At 26.4% G+C, this 23,141-nt stretch overlaps 1 protein-coding gene across 3 annotated transcripts in view; it reads right to left on the bottom strand.

Moving 5' to 3' along the window:
* Window positions 1–23,141, bottom strand: part of LOC136975899 (protein O-linked-mannose beta-1,2-N-acetylglucosaminyltransferase 1-like) — a 98,522-nt gene that overhangs the window by 64,655 nt on the left and 10,726 nt on the right. For 2 of the 3 annotated variants that reach the window (XM_067271064.1, XM_067271063.1), the window contains exons 2-9: window positions 18,912–18,939; window positions 17,881–17,944; window positions 12,487–12,558; window positions 11,272–11,313; window positions 10,893–10,968; window positions 8,013–8,162; window positions 6,425–6,534; window positions 43–127 (exon numbers count right to left, since the gene is read on the bottom strand). In XM_067271064.1, the coding sequence (XP_067127165.1) occupies window positions 43–127; window positions 6,425–6,534; window positions 8,013–8,162; window positions 10,893–10,968; window positions 11,272–11,313; window positions 12,487–12,558; window positions 17,881–17,929 (584 nt within the window). In that variant the 5' untranslated portion in view covers window positions 17,930–17,944; window positions 18,912–18,939. Of the gene's footprint in view, window positions 1–42; window positions 128–6,424; window positions 6,535–8,012; window positions 8,163–10,892; window positions 10,969–11,271; window positions 11,314–12,486; window positions 12,559–17,880; window positions 17,945–18,911; window positions 18,942–19,248; window positions 19,270–23,141 lie in introns of those variants that run through there. The other variant, XM_067271065.1, reaches the window with a different exon arrangement.

Here is a 23,141-nt window from a genome sequence, read left to right as displayed (position 1 = left end):
TATTAAATATTTTTAAGTAAAAAAGTACATAAAAGAACATACTTTCTAGTTGGCTCATCAAATGTAAGTAAAATAATAATATCACCAGGTCTTAAAGTCAGAAGCAATGTTTCAAGTGCTGTGGAATCTAATATTAAAATAAAAATATTAAAGTTTATTTAAATATAAATACAAATAATTATCCTAATATAAAAACATTAATTAAAATAAACTGAGAAAACTGCTAAATTTTCTGTGAATTTTTTAAGTATAAAATTTTGGTTTTTTTTGGCCAAAATTTTAGGCTTATAAAAGCCACAGAAACAGGTAACGGAAATGATCAATGCTCAAATATTAACAAACTACAGTGGGTGATCGGTTAACGAACAGATTGGTTAACAAACAAGTCGGATAACGAACACTTTCGCAAAAGATTTTTATGTTCGGACAATGAACACATGATCAGATAATGAACACTTCACTGAACAAACATAAAAAGAAGCAATGAAAATAGCAAATACTGATTGATTTTCCCTTGTCTTAAGGTAAAAATTTGAAACTTTTTGGAGTGCAGGAGACATCAACATCGACACTCAATCGATATATACTGATCAGATAGTATTCCTCAAACTTTGAAATACTCCCCTTGTAATTCTAGCCTTTTATTTTTCTGACAGAAACAATTCTTTTATAGTATTCGTAAGACTGTCAGGCAGGCACTCCTTAAGTTTTGGGTGGGTTTTTATTTTCAAAAGGTGAGAGTATAATAGTAAAGGTAGAGAGTGGGCAGAAGATGTCTGATGTTGCTAGGCAGTATGGATTGAACAAATCTACAGTAGGGTGCAGTTCAAATCTTATCTAAGAAAGATACAGTATAATCAAGAAAACTCAACCAGCTAAAGGAGTAACAAAAATCACATCCGAGAAATAAAGAACATTGAAGAGGTCATAATGGAACCTGAAACGGATCTGACAACAGAAGAATGCCAAGAACTCTTGAACGAGGAACACCAAGAAAAGAACATTCTTGAGAAGAACATCAAGAAACTTGGCAAGATATGTTTTATTATGAAAAAGAGGAATAATGCCGATATCTGCTATTAATTAAAGATTGTTTGAAAAAGTGGGGGATGTCAGATCAATGGTCTTAGAATGGCATACAAACCAGATTGAGGTTAATAGACTTGGAAATCTCTACAATTATAATGCTATTAATTACTTCTGAAAATCTTGAAGAAGAGAGAAAAGCAATCAACATTAGACAAATTTTTTTAACCCCCACAAACAAAAAACATAACTAAAAAAATGCAAGACTGTGTATATATGTATTTTTATTATTACATATAAATAAATGTAGTAAGGAAGTATATATTTTTTATTTTTTGGGGTCTCCAGAATAAATTAATCAAATTCCCATAAAAACCTATGGTAAACTGATAATCAGTTAACGAACAATTCGGATAGTGAACAAAGTCTTGGAACGGATTATGTTCGTTAACTGATCACACACTGTATATAAAAATTTCATCACATGCTTAAATAAATGAACTTTACAAGAATGGAATAAGCACACTAAATGATGTTTCTATTCTTATTATTATATGTTAATGAATTTCTTCTGTACTCTTGTGTTCTTGTGAAAATAAAATAAAGAAGTATTTTCAAATATTTAATGTAATGAAAAATTAAGTGATAAAGCCATACAACATCTTTCTATTTTAAGAATTTTGATTTTTTTAAAATTTTATTGAGTTTTAAAAAAAAATTTTATTTCATAAAAATACTTTATGATCTTTACCAGAAATACAAAACAATGAAAAAAAACCATTACAGCATATAACAATAAAAAAATCATTAATTATTGTGTTTTTATTATGTTCTGCAAACTAACATATTAACTATATGACAAATATTTTTACATATTTTATAATTTTCTTAAAATCTTTTTCTCATAAAAATTAAATGCTTGCATCTATATTATAAAATTTTAGGATCTTATCAGGAGTAATTATTCACTGTTGCATACTTTCATAAAAATTGAAAACATCTTCAGTATACAGTTATAATAGATAAATATAAAAAAAAGTAGAATTTTTCTCTGCATAAAAAGCTTCTTGATAATCAAAAACTTTACTGAACTAGAACTTTAATAAAATTTTCAGCATGTTTGTATATATATACACAGTCGAGTCCGCATAAGTCGACACCCGGATAACTCAACACCCAGATAACTCGACACCATCGGTTAAGTAGTCAGTTTCTGTGGTCCCAGCCGACTTACATAGGCAGTAATGTTAAAAAACTCTGGTTTACTCGACACTGTTTAACTCATCACCACTGGATAAGTCGACATACTTTTGTTGTTCCACACTCCGATAAGTCGTCACCCCCTCCTGAAAAAATGAATTCACTCTGCACGTGTGGTGCAAACTCATTTTTTTTTCAGGAGGGAAAGTCGATTTATTTATTAATATATAATTAATATACTTAATAATATAATAATATATTATTATTATTAATATATATATACACATTAATAAAAATGCCTTAACATTTTATGTATTTTTATGTATAAAATAATAACAGATAAACAAAAAGAAAATATACAATCTACATCAACGTCACACCAGAATCCAATTTTGCATTTTCTCATGCCAGAGGCATTAAGAATCCTTAGACATTACTTGCCAACAATTGACAATTGCGAAGATTATGTTTTAAAGGTGTTCATGATCGTTGAAAAAGAAAGTCGAGACAGTTAAGTGCTCAAAACTAAATGAATTTTTCAGTTTTTCATCTACAGAGTAACTAGATGGAGGACACAATATATTGTAAGCCTATACTACTGTATAATGCACTACTGTATTTTCTTAATTGTAGTTATGTGGTTTTTTTCCGACTTTGCTTTAGTCGTCACATCGGATAACTCGACACATTTCCACTTCCCCTTGGGGTGTTGACTTATGCAGAGTCAACTGTATATTAAAATGGTAATGTCTGACTGTATAACAGATAATTTAAAATTTTAAAAATTAAAACTTTTGTTTTTGATTATTGTACACAATAATTTAAACAAAAAAGTAATAAAAGTAATTTAAAGATAATACTGTTTTCAAAAAATATATATTATCGTTTAATTGGAAGAAACAGCTGTATGTAATCATGTGTAAAGACTTGTTTTAAAAATAATTTAAACTGTGAAACTACAAAAAAATTAACATTTTATCAGATAGGCTATCATATAGATGAAGACAGATGATTGGCTATTATTAGCCAATCATTTCTGGCAATGAAATGATTTCCTCTTAATATATTACATAGATACTACATTGCCAAGACTAGTTTGTTTAACAAATGAAAACTGTATATAAAACATTCTAATTCTAGTTTTAAATTTACAAATTGAATATATCTTTTATATATTAAATAATTGATATTTTTAAAAATCAATTCTAAGAATATATTAAAAATTTCACAATTTTAAAAGTTATACTATATAAGAATTTTTCAAAAAATTAAAATACATATTTATAAAAAAAAACTTTTTATTATATAAACTTGTAATTTTTTAAATTAAAAGGAAAATCCCAGATTGTGCATAATTAGATAATTTTAAATACTTAATTTGTCAGATAAATATTATATATAAATGAATATTTAAGCCTGCTGTAGATATTTTATGTTTAATTTGGATGGACATGTAGATTACAATTATAATCCATTCTCAAAGTTTAGGTTATATATTAAAGAATTTTAAAATAAATTTTTTATTCAAATAAAAGTAAATAAAAATGTTTTCTAAATGTTCACTGAAAGATAAACTCAGCAATAATCAACAAAAATAAACAGCAAGTTTTCAACAGATTATATGTGATAAGATGATTCAGCTGCATGGACACAAGAAATGGGATAAAATCATATAATATTTGGGAAGTTATTTTTAAGTATGTGAGATCCTATAGTGTGTCAATATAGTCAGTTTATTACATAAGAATGATACCAGTTATATTTTTTGTTGATGAAAGTCAATAAATTCAATTCATATAACTAGGCATTTTATCTTTTCTGTGGGAAAGAGTTTAACCATTACAGGAAAGAGACAACAGACCAACTTTCTTTCTTATTAAAACTTAATTTAACTTAGCTTAACTACTTATACAGATTTACATTTCAGGTTTCTTGACAAAGCACAATTTACACAGCCAAGAGAAAGTGATTTAGGAGCCAATCAATCAAAATGTCTCCAAGCAAAAATATCTGAGTTCATTGGCCCCAAAAAATATTCCAGACCAAACTGACAAGAAAAACAAAATGAATATCCAACATTTAAATACTTTATGTTTAAAATAAAAGTTTATGTAAAATTAAACATATATGTAATAATCAAAAATTCTTGTAAGCAAACAGTTGTAAAAAAGGAACCAATTTTAACCCTTAGCCTGCCGTTTGCCGCGCCCCTTATTTTGTAAAACGACCAAGGGCAAAATAGGTGAAATAGGCAATATTATTTTAAAAATTCACCAAAAATTAAATTATTATTTTATTCATATGAAAAAAATCACATATATTTATCAATATAGTTAGTTTTAAATACAACATTTTTCAATAAAGTTTGTTTGAAAAATTTATGAGAAAAAAAAAAATAATATATGATAACTGACATTCAGACTTAAAAATTTGTTACTTTTTGTCAAAATTAACATTGTCTGGTTACTTCATTCTTATTGTCACTGAGCCAGAAGGACATAGAATATTGTTCTGTACAATTTGATATAACATTTATGCATGTACGTTTATTCGTTGTGAAATTATCGCACATTATATCAAACATTTGTTTGAAATCTGAACTTTATTCTGCTTTCAACTAATATAATGAACTAATATACTTTATTCATTTCATATCAAACAAGATTATATATTTTTTAATAAACATATGATTACCAGTAGCAATGGATGTAACATTTGCTGATATTTCAGATTTTAAAAAAAATTAAAAATAAAAAATTAAAAAAATATATAAAATATCAGAACTGAAGGTCATAACTTGAATATTTATGATGCATTAACATATTATAGCTGAATAAACTTATTATAGCATTAATGAACTTATTATAGTAATATTATTGCATGAATATGCTAAAAATGAAATAAAAAATTATCAGAAAATGAAAAATTAAGAAAAAAAAACCGATAATTAAAATTTTTTAAGTCAACAAAACACCACCTGGACAAAAATATGTGAAACAGACGATAAACAAGACGATGCTGTCAAGTGCTGACATCTGTTGTTGATAAATTTTATAAAAATCGATTGTTAACAGGGTAACAATCAATTGGTACCCTGGCCGTTTTGCTAAACAATTAGGGTAACAATAGATCGGTACCCTGGCCGGGAAAGGGTTAAGTTATTGTCTTTATTTACTCAACACAAATACATTTGTAAGAGTGAGTGGTGTTGCATCTTGGCCTACAAATCCATATCTCTTGCTGCTCTAGCTTAAAATCTTGACTTTTTTTAAGAATCTTTAAAAATTTTATTTTCATTTTTGTTTTTGTAAGAAAGGCGAGTTACATTTTTTCACTACTGAATTATTTATTTTTACATTTGCTTCCTCTGTTTTTGTTAGGAGGTGATATGGCAAGTGCTGAGAAGATATTTCTCTCAGCATTCACTCTCTTCTCTCAAGACTTAAAGTTGAATCTTTTTTATATGAATGCTCAGATACAATTCCTTTACTTTTTCTTGGAAAGTCTAGGTTATCTAACTGGTAACCAAAATTTTTCTCTTCTTTCTCTCTATTTATAAATGCATCAAATCTACTGATTCCAATTTTGAGAAAAAAAAAATTGGTTATACACTATATTAGTCCCATGTAAAATTATATATAAATTTTTTTTGTTTCTTACACAAACATAAACTTCAATCTTGCTATTGATTGATTTCATCATTGTTCAACTAAGTTCCACAATTACATCAATGTTATTTCTTTAGTATTGTAATGATGCTAATCTCATAATTACATTTAAATTTATTGAATTAACAATGTCAATAGAAAAAAAATGTATATTTATAAATTCTGTTTTCAAGGAATATAGAAATATCCAATGACTATTGTATACAAGTATTCTAGTTATTTTTATGATATCAATTTTAACATCAAAATTTTAATTCTGCCTGTCTTTCAGCTTTTTTCTGTGTCCTACCAACATACAGCGGCTTTCCACCAAGTTCTTTTGCAATACTATCAAAATATGATATTTCTTCAATTTTTATAATGTATTAATCATAAATTATGTTTTGAAAAACATTATTTATGATTTCTGTTTTGAAAAACATAGAAAAGTTTAATAGAAAAACTTTGTAAAAGTCATAAATTTTATTAAATTTTACACACAATTAAATTAGATTATTTGTATTATAAAGAAAAGCAATGAAATTGAATACCTCTTTCATATGTATCAAAATGACTAACACGTACTACTGTTTGAGTAACATTATCTATAACTGCAACATTAATTCCTCGACCACCTCCGTTAATTTCTTTGGAAATAATACTAAATGAAGATTAAAAATAATTTAATTATAAAATTATAAAAAGTCTATAAGGAATATTCCAAAAATAATGAAACTGAAACATCATACTATTCAGCTGATTTGAACATTTTTTCATTGTGCAAATTTAAGCGTATTTTTATGAACATAACTTTGAAATTTTCAATTATCCACTAGCTACAGTTTTAATACACAGAAAAAAAGTCACAAATTATTGTCTGTCTTAAAAAAATGAGGACTTAAATTTTTAAAAATATATCTGTATTTTTTTAATAGTACACACAGGTATAAAAATAGAAGTCAAAAGCCCACGTTAAAACAAACAGAAAAATTATTAAAATTGATTTACTTTGACTAGAAGAGTATATAATTATCACATAGTTAATCACAGAAATAATGATTTAAAAGACTGTTAAAAATTAAGAAAAGATTAAAAACAATTAGAATATTTAGAATCTGATGGATATACTCACAAGATTCCAAATATTCTAATTGTTTTTGAAAATCTGTCATTGAAATATTGTATCTGTAAAACTTAATTTTTTTAAACAACTATTTCATTTGTCATAAAAAAAATCTCATTATTCTTGAAATATTCTTTATAATATTTTAAATAATATATAATAAAATTGAAAAATATTTCATATTATATTGTAATTTAATATAATTATGTAACTAAAGAGAATGGAACATCATGCTTGTACATCCATCAATCCACTTAAGTGGATTGATTGATAACATAATGATACTTTCCATTTTATCATTTTATTTTTGCTAACAAATACAAAATAAATCAACATAAACACAATAACTATATGCCTCTGCCTCTTGCTGTTTGAAATGCACAGTATCTCTAAAACTGCTTGCTGCAAAACAAACACTAAACACTATTTTTGCTTTTCAACTTATTATTGTAAAAGCAAAAATCCTCTTCAGATTTGTTTTAGTCAGCAAAAACAAATACTATGTTTTTTGTAAAAATGAAGTGACAAAGAAAACTTTTGTAAAGCGGGGAATATCTATTAGATTTCTTATTTGAATAAATTTTTTACATTTTATATATCTTAACAAAAAATAATAATTAATTAAAAAAAAACAATGTTTAAAATGCTAAATAAAAAATCCAACAAAAGAATTAGCCTGATTGAAAATATTTACTTAGAGAATAACTTTTAAATCTATATCTATCTTTTAAAACATTGCATTTCTTGGACAGAAAGAATTAGATAACGTACCAGCAAAAGTATTTATGTAATTTGGTTTATTTGATTTTTACTCATTTTAAATTTATCTGTATTCTACTAAGCTTAATCATGCCATATAATCATACCAAAGAAATAAAGGAAGTTTTTAAATTACTAATTTTTTATTCTTACTTAAAAATAAAAATTCAAAAAAAAAAAAAAAATCTTTTACTGAATTAATTGTAATGAAATTGTTCCTATTTTAACATATAAAATATTGGTAAATACAAACTTACTATTTTCCATCAACACATAATTTAGGTTGATCATTATGATCTTTTCCAGTATAAATATGAACAGAAAATTCATTATCTTTGCATGGAAGTTTAAGTCCACAATTTGGTACAATATCACCAATTTTAATTGGAACTGGAACAGAGATGATACTAAAAAAAATTTTTTTAAATAAATAGTCAGTTTCATACAACAAATTCCATTTTTCTATTTTATATTAATATGTAATGATAACATAATAAGTTGTCATAGAAAAAAATCATAAAACAAAATGTAAAAAAGGCACTTTATTTTTATCAACTATTGTGTTTATACATAAAAAGAATATAAAATAAATAATCATAAGAAAATGGTGGTCGTTTCATAATTAAGGAACTGAATGTGGAGTTAAATACTACTTAGATTTTATATGAAATATTCTACAATATTTTGTTTTATATAAAAACATTACTTAAGGGATGGGCAACCGTTTTTTTCTACATAAAGGCAACATTTAAAACTTTTAAACTGACACAGACCACACACAAGAGAAAAAAGAAAAAAAATGCAGATAAATCATAATTATTTATTCATATATGAGTTATAAATTAACATAAGTATACTTAATTTGACTTCTGTCATTGATGTGAATATAACATATCTAAAATATTTTGTTGAATATTAGTCATTGCTAATTTTAAATTAGCTTTGATGTGAGTCTGTAAGCAAATTTCTTGTTTTACTTTTTACTAAATGTTTACTAAATTATAGAAAATAATGATAGAATTTTTGCTGCATACTTCCTCAAATTGGGAAATTGATATATGTATTAATATTAATATTTTGTGCCAATGGGCCACAAGTTGCTGACTTGACTTATTTAATCTCATTTATAAAATAATCAATGAAGAGAAAATTATTACATTATTAAATATACTAATACTCTCTTAAAACTTAATACACAGATTATATTTGCTTTATTAAAGTAAAAATTTGGTTACACTGTCTAAATGAATCTAACTAGTGGAATTTTTGTCAATCTTTTTGATCCATATTTGCATAATCTCTGTACAGCAATTAGGAACACACATATATTCTGTATCATCATGATACTGCTAAATTTGTATAAATATCCTCTATTATAAAGATGATAATAATATATTATACTTTGTCCACTTTGGATGTTCTTGTGAACTAGGACTTGTTATACTGAGGGAAGAGAAACATGCAATTTCTAATTAAAATATATTTAATATAAATATATTTTAATTAGAAATTGCATGTTTCTCTTCCCTCAGTATAACAAGTCCTAGTTCACAAGAATGTCCAAAGTGGACATAAGTATAATATAAGTGGTTAAGGACAAGAAGCATGTATCAACATGATATTATTATTCTCCCTGTGTTGTCACTGTGTTGATAATTAACCCATCTCCTATTGCATTATTTACGTCTTTATTTTTTTGTATATAAGATTTATTTCTCTACCTTAATGTTGATTTATATCTACAGTAATCTGTACTTAATATATTAATAAGTTTAATCATTAAATCTCAGAATAATAATGTCTGCTTCAAAAACAGTTATGGAAATGTAAGTCATTGTAATTTTGCTTAAGAAATTGTAAAATTGTCTATTCGCACAACATCTGAAATAAAGAAAGCTCCAATTATTCAAGAGATCAATAAATTGGCAGCTTATAGTGCCCTACTGAAAAGAATGGTCATGAACTCAACTATCATGAGAACAGAAAACAAGAAATCAGGTTAAAAATTGATGCAGCACATATGCATGGAGTTCTGCAAAAAAGTGATACAAGAAGTTGATTAAAACTTGTCTGAATTAGAGACAGATATACAAGGAAATCTACAACTAAAGTAAAAAATGAGAAAGTTAAAAACTGTGGCAAAGACAATAACACTGTTAGCAAAAAAATATAACATGCAGGTAATGATTAAAAGAATACCCTCAATCATACAGATAATTAAAACAGACAAAGACAAAGTGGAAGAAGTTAAAAAGCCAGGGACTTATGTGATTGGATTAAGCAAAGAGAATAACAAATTTTTCTACATAGGATCCAATTATAGATCTGTTAATATCAGTGTCAAAAAGCTTTTCGAATCCATTATCTAATACCTCATGAATAGCACAATTTTAACACAATGGGTCCTAGAAAAAAAAAAGTAGAAGTCTGTTGGAAACAACCACTAATACTTAGTAGCTGGTATGACATTAAGAACATAAGGATTCTGGAGCAATGTTTCATTTACATATTAAAAAAGCATTTTATCATCATTAATGTATAGGACTCAATAAAACTAAACATCAGATGGAAGGGAGTACTGGAAACAAGAAATTGGGAAGATATAATTAAATGCTTTTAAGACAGAGGTATGAAGGAGGCAGTTTGATATAAGAAAAGAGTGAAAAGTTAACACTTTTAGCTACTGAGAATCAAGGTTAATATAGGTTATGCATAGGTTTTATTTTCTAAATTAGAATGAAAATGTGTCATTTTAAATATCATTCAATCCCCAAAAATGGTTTGAAAATTTGAATTTGGTTTTAACAGTGAATTACATTCATTAGGAAGATGAGACTGTCCCAAAACAGGATGAAAATATTCCTTCTTGATAAATTTAATCAATTGGCTATCTGAAATAAGCATTTAATTTAGATAATAATGTGGAGCCACAAACCTCATATTTTACAATTAATTATATTCTAATATAAAATTTTGACTAAACTCTTCTTTTATAAATTTACAATAATCTTTGAAAATGTTTTAAAATGAAAAATTTTCAAAAATTACATCATAAAAAAATTAAAATTAATTAACTTTAATTTTTAAAATCTAAAAATTGTAATTAAACTGTATTAATTTATTTCATTTACATTTACTTTTGAAATTCTGATGGTTTTTTCATTAACTGTATAACACTGTCATTTGTAGCAATAATGTCTTGTAAAGGAATGCCTGTAAAAAAGTATTTAATAGTTCATATTATTGCTAATTATAAAAATAATCCAATTCTATTTGAATATAGCATACAAAAATTATTTATCCTTTTTTACTTCTTTATACAAGATATTAAGTGTAAAAGAGAATAAAAATTAATTAAATATAAGCAAAAGAAGTAAAAGAGAAAAATCTATCCTCAATTATTAACTATGATAAAGAGTATATGTATATTAATAATTTAATGATCAACAATTTAAATTATATTATACTTTTTAAATAGTTTTTATATTTAATACAATAATAAAACAAAAATTTTACTTGTATTTTTATTCAGTTTTGTACTTATTGATTCATTATTTCCTGTAAAATATAATGAAAAAGTTATTATCTAGTTTTAATCAAAGATCCATCTATACATTAAAAACAATTATATTGATAACTATAAATTAAAAAAATCAAATAAAATAATTTATAAAGTTAAAAATTTTAACTTATATATCAACAAAAACAGTTTTAAATTTCTGAATACATTTTTCTTTCCTAACTTAGTAAATGAGATAAATCTACCCAGAATTACTCTGTTACATCACTAATAGTAATACCAATACAAGATTAAAAACTTTAAACTACATTAAACCTGATTAATATGAACTCGATTAATCTGAATTAACTTATTACATTAACAGAACCTACTTTATTCCCCTTAAAATATATATTTAAATAAATGTTTAAAAAATACAGTTAAGCAAGATTTTTAAATATAAACTTGATAATTTGAATTTAGTAGTTCTCATATTTGGAAAATGAAACTTAAAAGGAGAATGTTACATCCAATCAACTGATTTGTAGAATGCACATATTTCAAGGATTCCCAAAATGCATACTGTATGTTCTGTAAAGTTGCATGATATAAGTGATATTGTCACATGATTCCTAGGTTCAGTGATAATAGAGCAATTTAGTTATGTTTTTGTGATGTCTAAACATCAAACACACAGATTATCTTTAGATTACAAGATTAAAGAGATTAAAAAAGTGGAGGAAAAAACTAATGAGAAAATGATATTGCCAAAGAATAAGGAATACAACCGAACATTAGAAGCTTGTAGAATTAATTTTCAAAAAACAGATAATTTGAATTTTTGATAGTTCATAATTTTTCATATTCCTTTTTATAATTGAAAAATATTCAATTGTAATTAGATTTTTGGCTAGCAAAAGTCAGATAAATGTAAATAATTTTTAATCACATTATTACTATTATAACATATTTATTTTTACAAAAGACAGGAAAAGTCCTAAAGATAAATGATATTTGCTTAATCATTTACCTTCAATCCAAAGTATGTAATATACAATTTACCAAGTTTTAGCCTGATAATGAATCCATCTTTATCATTTTATTATTAAAAATTAATAGATTTGTTTTTATTTAATATAACATTTTCTTCTACAAATTAATATATGATAAATGCATGCATAAAGTTTGTCATAATTTTTAATATATAATTTAAAAAATTAACTAAGTATTACCATATGAAAAGTATGTCATCACTATAAATGTTCCATATAACAATGCCAATCCTATAAATACTTTTAAAACACCTAAAAAAATTAAAAAGTATCATTTATCAAATTTGTTCAAAATCATTTTTATATTATTTGATAATAGATATAAAAATAGTATATAGGACTCATGAAAAACCAAGATAATTTTTTAAAATACAAAAATAAAAGCTATATGTAAAATCAAAACAATGAAATCTTCTTTATACATTGTAAAAACTGCACTATAATAATTTTAAAATTTAAAATTTTTTAAAAATGATTGTTTAATAGAAATTACTATTTTACATAAAATAATTTTACTAAATAATGTGATAAAAAAATACAATAAAAATCCTAAAGAGTTTTTATTGGTAATGCAATAAAAAAGAATTTTTTAAAATATATTTTAAAAAAAAATATCATTGGAAAGAAATATTTTAACATTGGAGTAGATAAATTAAACCAACTTCACTGCCTGTAACTGGTGGGCTTCTTCTCCAATGAAAGCAGAGGACTTTGCAAATGTTTTCGAACTTAATGTGGTTCTTCTTCAGGCGCTATGGAATTCTCTATTCGAATATCTATTCTATTTCAACTGGAAATTCAAATTTGAATAGAGAATTCCATAATGCCTGAAGAAGAACCACATTAGGTTTGAAAATGTTTGCAAAGTCCTCTGCTTTCACTGGAGAAGAAGCACACCAGTTACAGGCAGTGAAGTTGGTTTAAAAATATCATTAATAATGTATAAGTGTGAATTTTCATACATAACATTTTACAACTTTTATTCATAAATCTTTAAATAACAGTTAAATTAAATATTATAGGTTTTCTGACTCACCTAAAAATTATACATACGACTTTGTGAAATTTGACACAGTATTAATGATACCGTATTAAATTTCACAAAGTTATTGTTTCAAAAGTGCACAAATTAAGTGCAGAAAAAGTTTCTCAGATATGTATATGTAAATCCAAATTTAAATCATACTCTTTCCTCTCATTCCATATCATATATATTCCAAGTGATAGAAACATTTAAGGTAAAAAATCAAATGTACAGTATTGTGACATTGTCACACTGCCAGGCTGCAAATATTAATCATCTTTTAAAAAGTTATTTGACTCCTGGTCCAGACTGGAAGTTTGTATACAGTTAATCAGGGCATCCGGTCTTTAAACTTTCCATATCTGGTCTCAATTTTAATATAACTCTATTCTCAAGATTAATAAAGGACAGATAGATAGATGACAGTGGAAATGTATGTCTGCAATCTGAAAATTGCAGCCCAAAAGTTGGTTTTAAATAAATATAATCCATTTTCAGAAAAATAAAATAAATTTAACAATTTAGCAAAAAGTTTGATGATGATCTGAAATGATCATCATCAAACTTTTAAATAGTGTAAAACTTCCAATTGTTGTTTTTTCTTAATCTTTTAATGTTTTATTGTATTTCTAAAGATAAACTGTGACTTCTAAAATAAGAATAAAATAATGGTTTTTCAAATTTATTTAACTAATAATTCGATTAAAATAATCTTCCATAGCTTATAAAAATATACAAAATTGTAAATTAAATGCAAGCTCTTTTATCCAATAGTACTGATATATCAATGATTCTCTATTGAAGGAATTTTCTAGTCAGAGCTTTCATCTGTAAATTATGATTTTTAAAATAAAATTTAAAATATTAATAAAAAGATAAAATTATTGTCAATTTTTAAAGTAAAAAAGCATTAATAGTAAGAATAATTTTATATAAATCTTTGTGAATGTATCAAGAATAAATTTTATATCATTTAATCAGAATATTTGAGTAAATTCGAGTAATTTTTTGCAAGTTCAATTAGAAGAAATTTTTTGAATTTTTTTGTAAAAAAAATAAATTTAAAACAGCATTGTTATTAATAAAAACAAATACATTATAAATTGCATTTTTATTTTATTAATATTTTTAGTTTTTAGAAAGTATTCTATTTATTCTAAGCTATTGAATTTGAAGACAATTAGTTGTTTATTTCAAGTGATAAATAACTTTGGATTTATTATGTTGATTTAAAACAAAGTATCTGCACATTTAACATTTCAGTTTTGTTCACAGTATAAATATTCATATATTAAAATTTTATAAATTAATTACATATTGTTATTTTGAAATAATATGATAAAATATGTTTGAAAAATCTAATAATATTTTAAAATAAAAACACTGTTCTTAAAAATTACTTCTTTTAAATCCATGAAACCTCACAAAAAGATAACAGCATAAAAAATAATCTTATTTATTAATTTAAATATAATTCAATTCAAATCATAATAAAAATCATTATATAGAGGAAGCTTTTTGAAATTGCTCTTTGAAAAAGCTCTTTTTGAAATGAAAAAAGAGGGGTTATCACCATTAGAGACAAATAGTAATGACTTAATCAAGAATGAAAAAGTAAATATAGAAATTTCTATGACAATGAAAATACATAAAGCTCCAAGTATTAATACATGCAAGAAAACAGCCATAAGATGTACAGAATAATCATACATTACAAAATACAATGAGATTGCTCAAATCTAGAATTAAGGAATATAAAACCTAAAGAATAGCTTTTTTATCTAAACAATATATAGGAGTAAAATAGAATAATTCTGCTTTAATAGTTCCAGAAAAAAAGAATTTGGATATTAATTATAGTTTGTTATGCAGAATTGCTCATTATTATTCAAAAAGCATCTTCATTGAATCCCTGCATATCTCTTCTACATAAGGTACAAGCAACAATACAATACAACCCAACCATAATAACTAATTTTTAATGTTAAGACTTTAGTAAATTACAAAAACTTAATTAAAATTTATATTTATATTTATTTTGTATGATATTTAAGCCAATTTATATTTTACCAAAAATAATTTTGTAAGAATCTTTTACTATTTATTTTAACACTATATTTAAATTAAGATTTATAAATTGAAAACCTTTTCATTTTGTCTGTACTATATGGACAGTTTCAGTTTGCTAATTACCACAAATAAATAAGAGTTCGGAACTTTCATTTAATTTTTTATGTTTAATGCTTTAATGTTTTAAAGCTGATGTTGTTAAAAGATTATATTTTTGGAATCTAAAAGTTCCAAAAAAAGTGGTGAAAGAGCTAATAATAATCATGTATTCTCAACCTTGTTATGAACAAGCAGAACAAAGGAAATGAATTAAGTGTGGGAATTAAAAATCCAATATAGAATGATCTAAAATATTACTTTTTTGAAATGTGTCATCACTTTTTTGAAATATTGTATCATTTTTTGAAATAATTATTATTATATAAAATATATTCATCTCAGAAACACAACAATCTTTATGGTTGAGTTGACCTTTAATTTGAGGTAGTCATCTGCCTTGATCTGCAAAATTGTTTAAAAATCCCATGATGACAGCACACAATCATAAAAAAAATATAAATAAATAAATGGCCAGAACAACAATGAAATATAAAAAAGTATTCATAAAGTTGGAAGAAACAATAAATGTGTCCACATTTTGTTTTTTTTTAATACCTGAGGCTAGAGTCAATTGTCCCTATCTACTATCTAGCAAGATCACAGCCAAGGGAAAATCAGTGGGAAAAAAAAACCCTGTAGAGCTTGACTCTAGTCTGAAGATGTGAAAACATTTATTGTTTCATCCAATTTTTTTGAATATTTTTTATATTTTATTATTGTCCTGGAATTTAATTAATTAATTTATTATTATTATGTTGCTATACTGTAATGTGTACCAACACTTAAATATATTATTTTTTAGATAAACTAAGATAATTTTGACTTAAATAATGTAAATTCTATGATGTAACCAGAATATTTTATGTTATAATAAATATATATTTAAAAAAAACATATTCTACTATGTAATTCACAAGAAATGATTTAATACATGCTCGATATTTCATTTTAATTAATTTAAAGACTTTTTTTAATTCAAAATATGATAATTTTATTTAAAATAGGATATTCTAATAGTGATCTGGAGACAAAATGTCAAAAATTGTTTAATTATAAATAAATCTCCAATTTTTAAAAAATTTTAGCTATTAGTTGATCTTGTTTATTAAAATGAAGTCATTTATTACAAAGAAATGATATGAACAATACTAGTGTCATATGTATTGATCAGATAACTGTAAATAATCATGACATCCTAAGAAACATTGAAGGCTAAAATATATAGGTTTTAACATATCATAGTGCCTAAAATATTTGACTTTTGGAGATTTTAGATTTTCGTTAATAATGTACTCAATGTCCTTTTTTTAATGTATCATTTCGTTTTTCTGTAAGAAGTCTGCTTTTACTCGAATATCTCTTATCATTGAATGGGTCAATAACATCAATAGTCAATCAGTCAGTAAGATTATAATGTTAAATAATTATAAAAGTATAATATTTAGGTAATTTATATAAAATCATTTACAGCAGACTCTGTCACATTTGAACTAATTTGGATGGCAGTGATCATTTATTACAAAAATCTGGAGAAGAGAGTTAAGAATTTAATTAAATTGTATTCATAAAAGTTCATTTTACCAAACTGTTTTAATTTGGAAATTTTTATGCAGCTGGAACCTTTCAAGAAAATTGATGTATGGTTCAATGGGAATCCATTAATTGGGTAGGTGTTCAAGAGACAATTGTAACTGATAGCCAGGTCAAAAAAAAAGCTATTCTGAGTAGGGAAAAATTATTTTGAGAAAAATTAAAATAATAGTATACTTTATTGATAAAATATGCTTCATTGTGATCAATAGAGCAATAGGTAGGGCTGGAGGGAGACCAAGGTGTGATAGAAAGGTTAAAAACTCCACATATGATAAATGTAAAATTTGACAGGAAATTGAGAGGATAAAATTTTATATAAATATCACTCTTTTTCAAATTTGTTTTAATAATGATGTAATAAAATTTATATAAAATTAAAACTGTTTCTTAAATAAATTTTGATACTATTTTCTTTATATAAGAGAATCAAAACTTCAAAACTTACTTAAAAATATTTTTTCTTTGTAAAGTTTTATTTTAATAACATGTTTCTAATTTTCAAAATTTTACTTTGACATATAGTTCTGAACATTTAATTTCAATTATAATTTATTTTTAATATTTTATCATATTTTAAAATTAACAAGTGTTAGAGTTTATTTTCAAAAATTTTAGTCTATTGTCATGAATATTTAATTTAAATTTTGTTTCAATGTAAGTATTCTATTTTTGCATCTTTCTAAGCTAAGGATTTCGACCAATTCAATAAAATATATTGGTTTTCTTAAATAAACAGTGATTTAATTTATTCATTTATGTCATTCTAACATAACCAGAATAAAACTTACCACCCCATTTTCTTGAAATAAAATGCTTTATAGGAGGAAAAGATGTCATTATTCCAGGATCAACCTGTTATTAAAAAATTTAATAATTAAATTCTCTTACTGAAACAATATTTGTAAATGTGATTTCTCAATTTTTAATCACTAGGGAGAAATTAAAATATTAGGAAAAAATTATGCAGTCACTTCCTAAAATTTGAATTTCAAAAATTATTATTATTAAATATAGATTATTTAAAATAATTAATTCAATTATAAATCTACATAATGCAATTGTAATATAGGAATCGTAAGTATTTTTAAATCATTCAAAAACCAATGCATAAAATTTATTATTAGTATTTAAAGTACCGTATTTACTCACATATAAGACGAGCTTTTTATTCATTTTTCATTGCTTCAAAAACCTAGGTTGTCCTATATGCATGAGTGAAGGATTCTTTGAAGTTTTGCAATAATTTTTGTGAACCATGTGTTTGCATTTTTTACTGGATGCTCACCCTCTGGTGTTTAAAAACAAAAGTATTTTATCTGGGTCATTTCAATCATTCTTGTGTATTGTCAGGAGTAAAGACAAATAGCAATAGGAAAAGCAAAGCTTATGAATTGAATTTCAATTTGAAATTCCAAAATCACACAGGAGCTTGATATAAGTTTAATCCAATTGCATGTGAAAACAGATGATTAATCAGAAAACAGAATTCGGAGAAACTCATAAGTGTAATCGACTGTTATGAATTGGCAAATAAAGTTCCCGATTGTTCCACTTACATGAACAAATTATGTAGTCGATTTTACAAGATTTTTTCTTAAAGTTTAAAATGCCAGTAATTTTTATGGGACAATGTATGCATTTACATGCATTTGATATTTTATTTATGAGTAAATGAAATAAAATTAGAATTGTATTAATAAATCTAATTTTTTTATTTTGATCTTTAAAGTCACACCTCATTCTATATGTGAGATCATCTTGTAAGCGAGTAAATATGGTATATTTACTTAACAGTTTTAATAAATATAAACTGACGTACCTGACAAAAGTGCTAGTTTATGTGGCTTCTTCCAAGAAAGAAAAAACAAAAAAAAATGTATATATTATATAATTTAATTATAAAATTAAAAAATTAATATAAATAAACTATTAATAAATTATTTAAATATATATTTAATTTTAAAATATTACAGATGTAAATATTAGTAAAAAAGAGAAACTTTCATTAAGAAAGCATAAAAGTTGTTTTATTTGCTAAAGCTATTGACAACAATTTCATATTACTTTTAATAAAAAAATAAAACTTGAATCATCAATTCCTTCAATATTGTTATAAAAACTAGTATATTGTGATTTAGATTGATAGTTTTGATAATGTACATGGTGCATAAAACTTATTACAATCTTCATTAGATTTGATTTCTTAGGGAATTCTACTTGAGGAAGGTCTTAGCTGTGGAACAAAAACGTCAGTAACATTACAATTTTTTGCAAGTAAACCCAAGGCTATGTACTATGCCAAACCAAAGTCAAGGCATAGTAACCAAAACAGAAATTAAAGAAGTGTATCAGTGTGTGTGTCTGTATTCAGGAATTTTCTCACAATATGACATGTATTCAATATAGTGGCCTTCTGTAGTGTGATGTATGTATTTCTATTCAATTGTAATGTGCCCAAGCTTTTGTATAGTGTGTGTGGTATGACACCTGTAGAGGAGAGAACATCTGTTATAAGTAGAACCAGATATTTTATAATTATATAATTATAAGAAGAACCAGATATATATATATATATCTGGTTCTTACTTATAATATAGATATATATGCTTCATTCCCAGCTTTCCAAAATATTTTACAGGAGAGCAAAATGTGGTGCCCTAAGCACACTTTTAATTCTCAGCTAATTATATTTTAGTTAAGTGTATATTACTGGCATTTTTATGTATATATATATCTGGTTCTTACTTATAACAGATGTAATTTACGAATTAAAAATTATGTGGAACACCAAGTACTAGGAGGAGAGAACAACAGGTACAATAAGCACCCTATCCATCCTCCACAGATGCCTTATTTCCTGGGCGAGTTCTGTGTACTTGCTAATTTTTTCAGTGCATGCGTTTATGCGTTTTGTATATTGTGAGTGTTTGGAATAGATATGTCTATAATGTATGTGATTTTATTGTGTTTGTCAATGAGTGTGATGTCTGGTCTGTTGTGGTAAATTGTTTTATCTGTGATTATGGCTCTGTCGTAGTACATTTTGTGCGTGTTGTTTTCCAATACTGTCTGTGGAATGTATTTGTAGTATGGTTTGTGGATGTCTACTAATTTGTGTTTCTTTGCAAGTTCTTGGTGTATTATATTTGCTACTTGATTATCTACACAGACATGTGTCATTTGTGAGCGTTGCATCTTTGAGTATGTGTTTTCTGTAGTTTTTAGTATTTATGACCTGATCCTGTATGGCAATCATGAATCCTTCCGTCTCCCCAAAGAGGAATCCCCGAGCTAACCAGCTGTTTGACGCAGTTTTGTCAACAAAATCCTGGGCCAGATCATAAGGATGCCTGCCATGGAGTGCCTTTCGAGCCCACGATTGCTTAATGGTGTCTATGCTTTTTATATGTTGTGTTGTGTCCATATAATGTGAGTGTAAGTTTAATGGTGTGTTATTTGAGTCTGCTAGAGTTACTGCTTTATGTAATTGTGATGTTTCTTGTTTTTTGTAGAAAAACTCTCGCAGTGACTGTATTTGTTTGTAGTGAAGGTTAACTATGTCAATCAGGCCACGTCCGCCATCTTTACGTGGAAGGGTTAATCTTTCTGTGGCAGATTTAGGATGATGTTGTTTATGCTTAGTAAGTGTAGTTCTTGTTTTCCTTTGGAGTTGCTCAAGATCTGTGTGAGTCCAATGTATAACTCCAAAAGAATATGTGAGTACTGGGATGACATATGTGTTTATTGCTTTAACTGTGTGTTTTGCATTTAACTGTGTTCTGAGAATAGCATTTAACCTACTTTGGTATTCTTTAATTAATCTTTGCTTTATTTGTGCATGTTCTGTTAGTTTGGCCTGTTGGAATTCTAAATACTTGTAGAACTCACCCTCTTTCATGGATTCAATAACATCTCTATTTCCAAGTGCAAAATCTTCTTTCTTCAGGATTCCTTTTTCTATGTGAAGTGTTTTGCATTTATCTAGGCCAAATTCCATTTGTATGTCCTTGGTGTATGAATGTGTGATTTGTAGGAGTTGACAAAGTTGTTTTTGTGTGGATGCATAAAGTTTTATGTCATCCATGTACATGAGATGTGACAGTGTATACTGTGTTGTTTTTTCATGTCTGATATTGTAGCCATATTGTGTGTTGTTTAACATGTTGGATAATGGGTTCAAGGCTAGGCAGAACCAGAGAGGACTCAAGGAATCTCCTTGAAAAATTCCTCTCCTAATAAAAATTTGATTTGTTTGTATGGAAGTGTTATGAACCCTGAGATGTAGTGTTGTTCTCCAGTGCTGCATAGTGTTTTGAAAGAAAGTAATGAGTGATGGATGTATTTTGTACACGTGTAGAATATGTAGCAGCCAACTGTGTGGAACACTGTCGAATGCTTTTCTGTAGTCGATATATGCCATGTGTATGTTTGTGTGCTTGCCGTAGAATGACTGAATCTATGAGTAACTGTTCTTTGCATCCTCTGTGATTCCTATGGCAACCTTTTTGTTGTTCCGTTAGAATGTCGTGTTCTTCAATATGTTTGTATATTTTGTTTGCGATACAGGATGTCAATAATTTGTAGAGTGTTGGAAGACATGTAATTGGTCTGTATTGTGTGGGGTCTGTGGTATTGTTGTTTTTAGGTTTCATGTAGGTGATGCCCTGAGTAAGAAAATTTGGCATGTCTTGTGGATTGATGATGATGTGTGTTAGATGTTTAGCTAGTTCCTGGTGCAGTGATGTGAACTTTTTGTACCAGAAATTGTGAATGTTGTCTACACCAGGTGTCTTCCAGTTGTGTGCTCTGTTAACAGTGTATTGGAAATCAATAGTTGGTATGTTGTGCAAGTTTCTGTTCTCCTCCTCGATCCAGCCTGCATCAGCATTGTGCGTGACAGCACTGGACCAAAGAGAAGACCAATATGTTGTGAGTTCTTCTTCTGTTGGTGTGCCACTGTGCTGTGTATCAGTGTTTGCTTTGTTATTAATTTGTCTGTAAAAGAGTTTTTCATTGTTTGTAAATAATTTATTTTGTTGTTTTCGTAGTGTACATGTTTTGTATCGTTTGAGTCTACGTGCTTTGGCAGCAAGTTTTTGTTTTAGTGTATCAATGTATTCTGTAATGCGTGCATTGTGATGTTCGTGTTTTGTGTGTGTTTTTATTTTCTTGAAAATGTTTTTGAGCTGTTTCCTTAATTTGAGTGTTATGTTGTTTTTAGTGTATTGTGTCAGCCTGCCTAATTGCTGTCTAATGTCATTTATTTGTGTTTCTATTCTTCTCTGCCAGGCAGGCTTGTGACAGAATTGTGTTTTCTGTGTATTTGTCTGTGATTGTACTTTCAGTCCATGGTGTGTCACTACTGTGACTGCCCCAGCATAAACTAATGTATGAATGTCTGAGAGTGTAGAAATTGAATGAATGTAGTGTGGTAGTAAGTGAGTGTTTACATAATTTAGTGTTTTTCCTACTTCCTTTGACGTGTTGATTTTTGGTATTCGTGGTCGTTGTGTGGGATCTGTGCCTGCATATTTAGTGAGTGTTTCCTGAAATATAAGTGAAAGCGTATTAACTAAATCCATGTCTATGTTATCAGTGATGGATGAGGAAGTGTCTGTAGTATCATTAGTGGTAATTGTTGTATGTGTGTTATTATCAATGCTTGTTGCTGGATTATCCTGACAGGTTACATGATCTTCATTAATGTTAGATGTTTCTGTCTGTTGATGTATTTGATCAGCAACCTGTTGTTTGATAAGTTCAAGTGTTGTTTGTGGAATAAGGTTGTTATGTATAATTGTTCTTTTTTGATCAACAACTCTTTGTTCGGTGACAGTGAGGTGAGGATACTGTTGTGTGAATCTATGGTGTAGTTGTTGTCTGTATGCTGTCATGTTTGTTTCAAGTTTTGTGATGGTGTAGTAAGTACGGATGATAAACTCGTTCATTTCTACTGTCCATTTCATCCTTTGGCGTGGTTTTCCAGCCTTTGTGGTCTGTGGATGCATTGCCACAGAAACACCAAGGCTGGGTTGGTTCCTCACATCTG

The sequence above is a fragment of the Centruroides vittatus genome, unplaced genomic scaffold, assembly GCF_030686945.1.
Source record: "Centruroides vittatus isolate TY-2023 unplaced genomic scaffold, ASM3068694v2 contig_391, whole genome shotgun sequence".
NCBI classification, from domain to species: domain Eukaryota; kingdom Metazoa; phylum Arthropoda; class Arachnida; order Scorpiones; family Buthidae; genus Centruroides; species Centruroides vittatus.
This window is presented reverse-complemented; position numbering and strand designations above follow the sequence as displayed.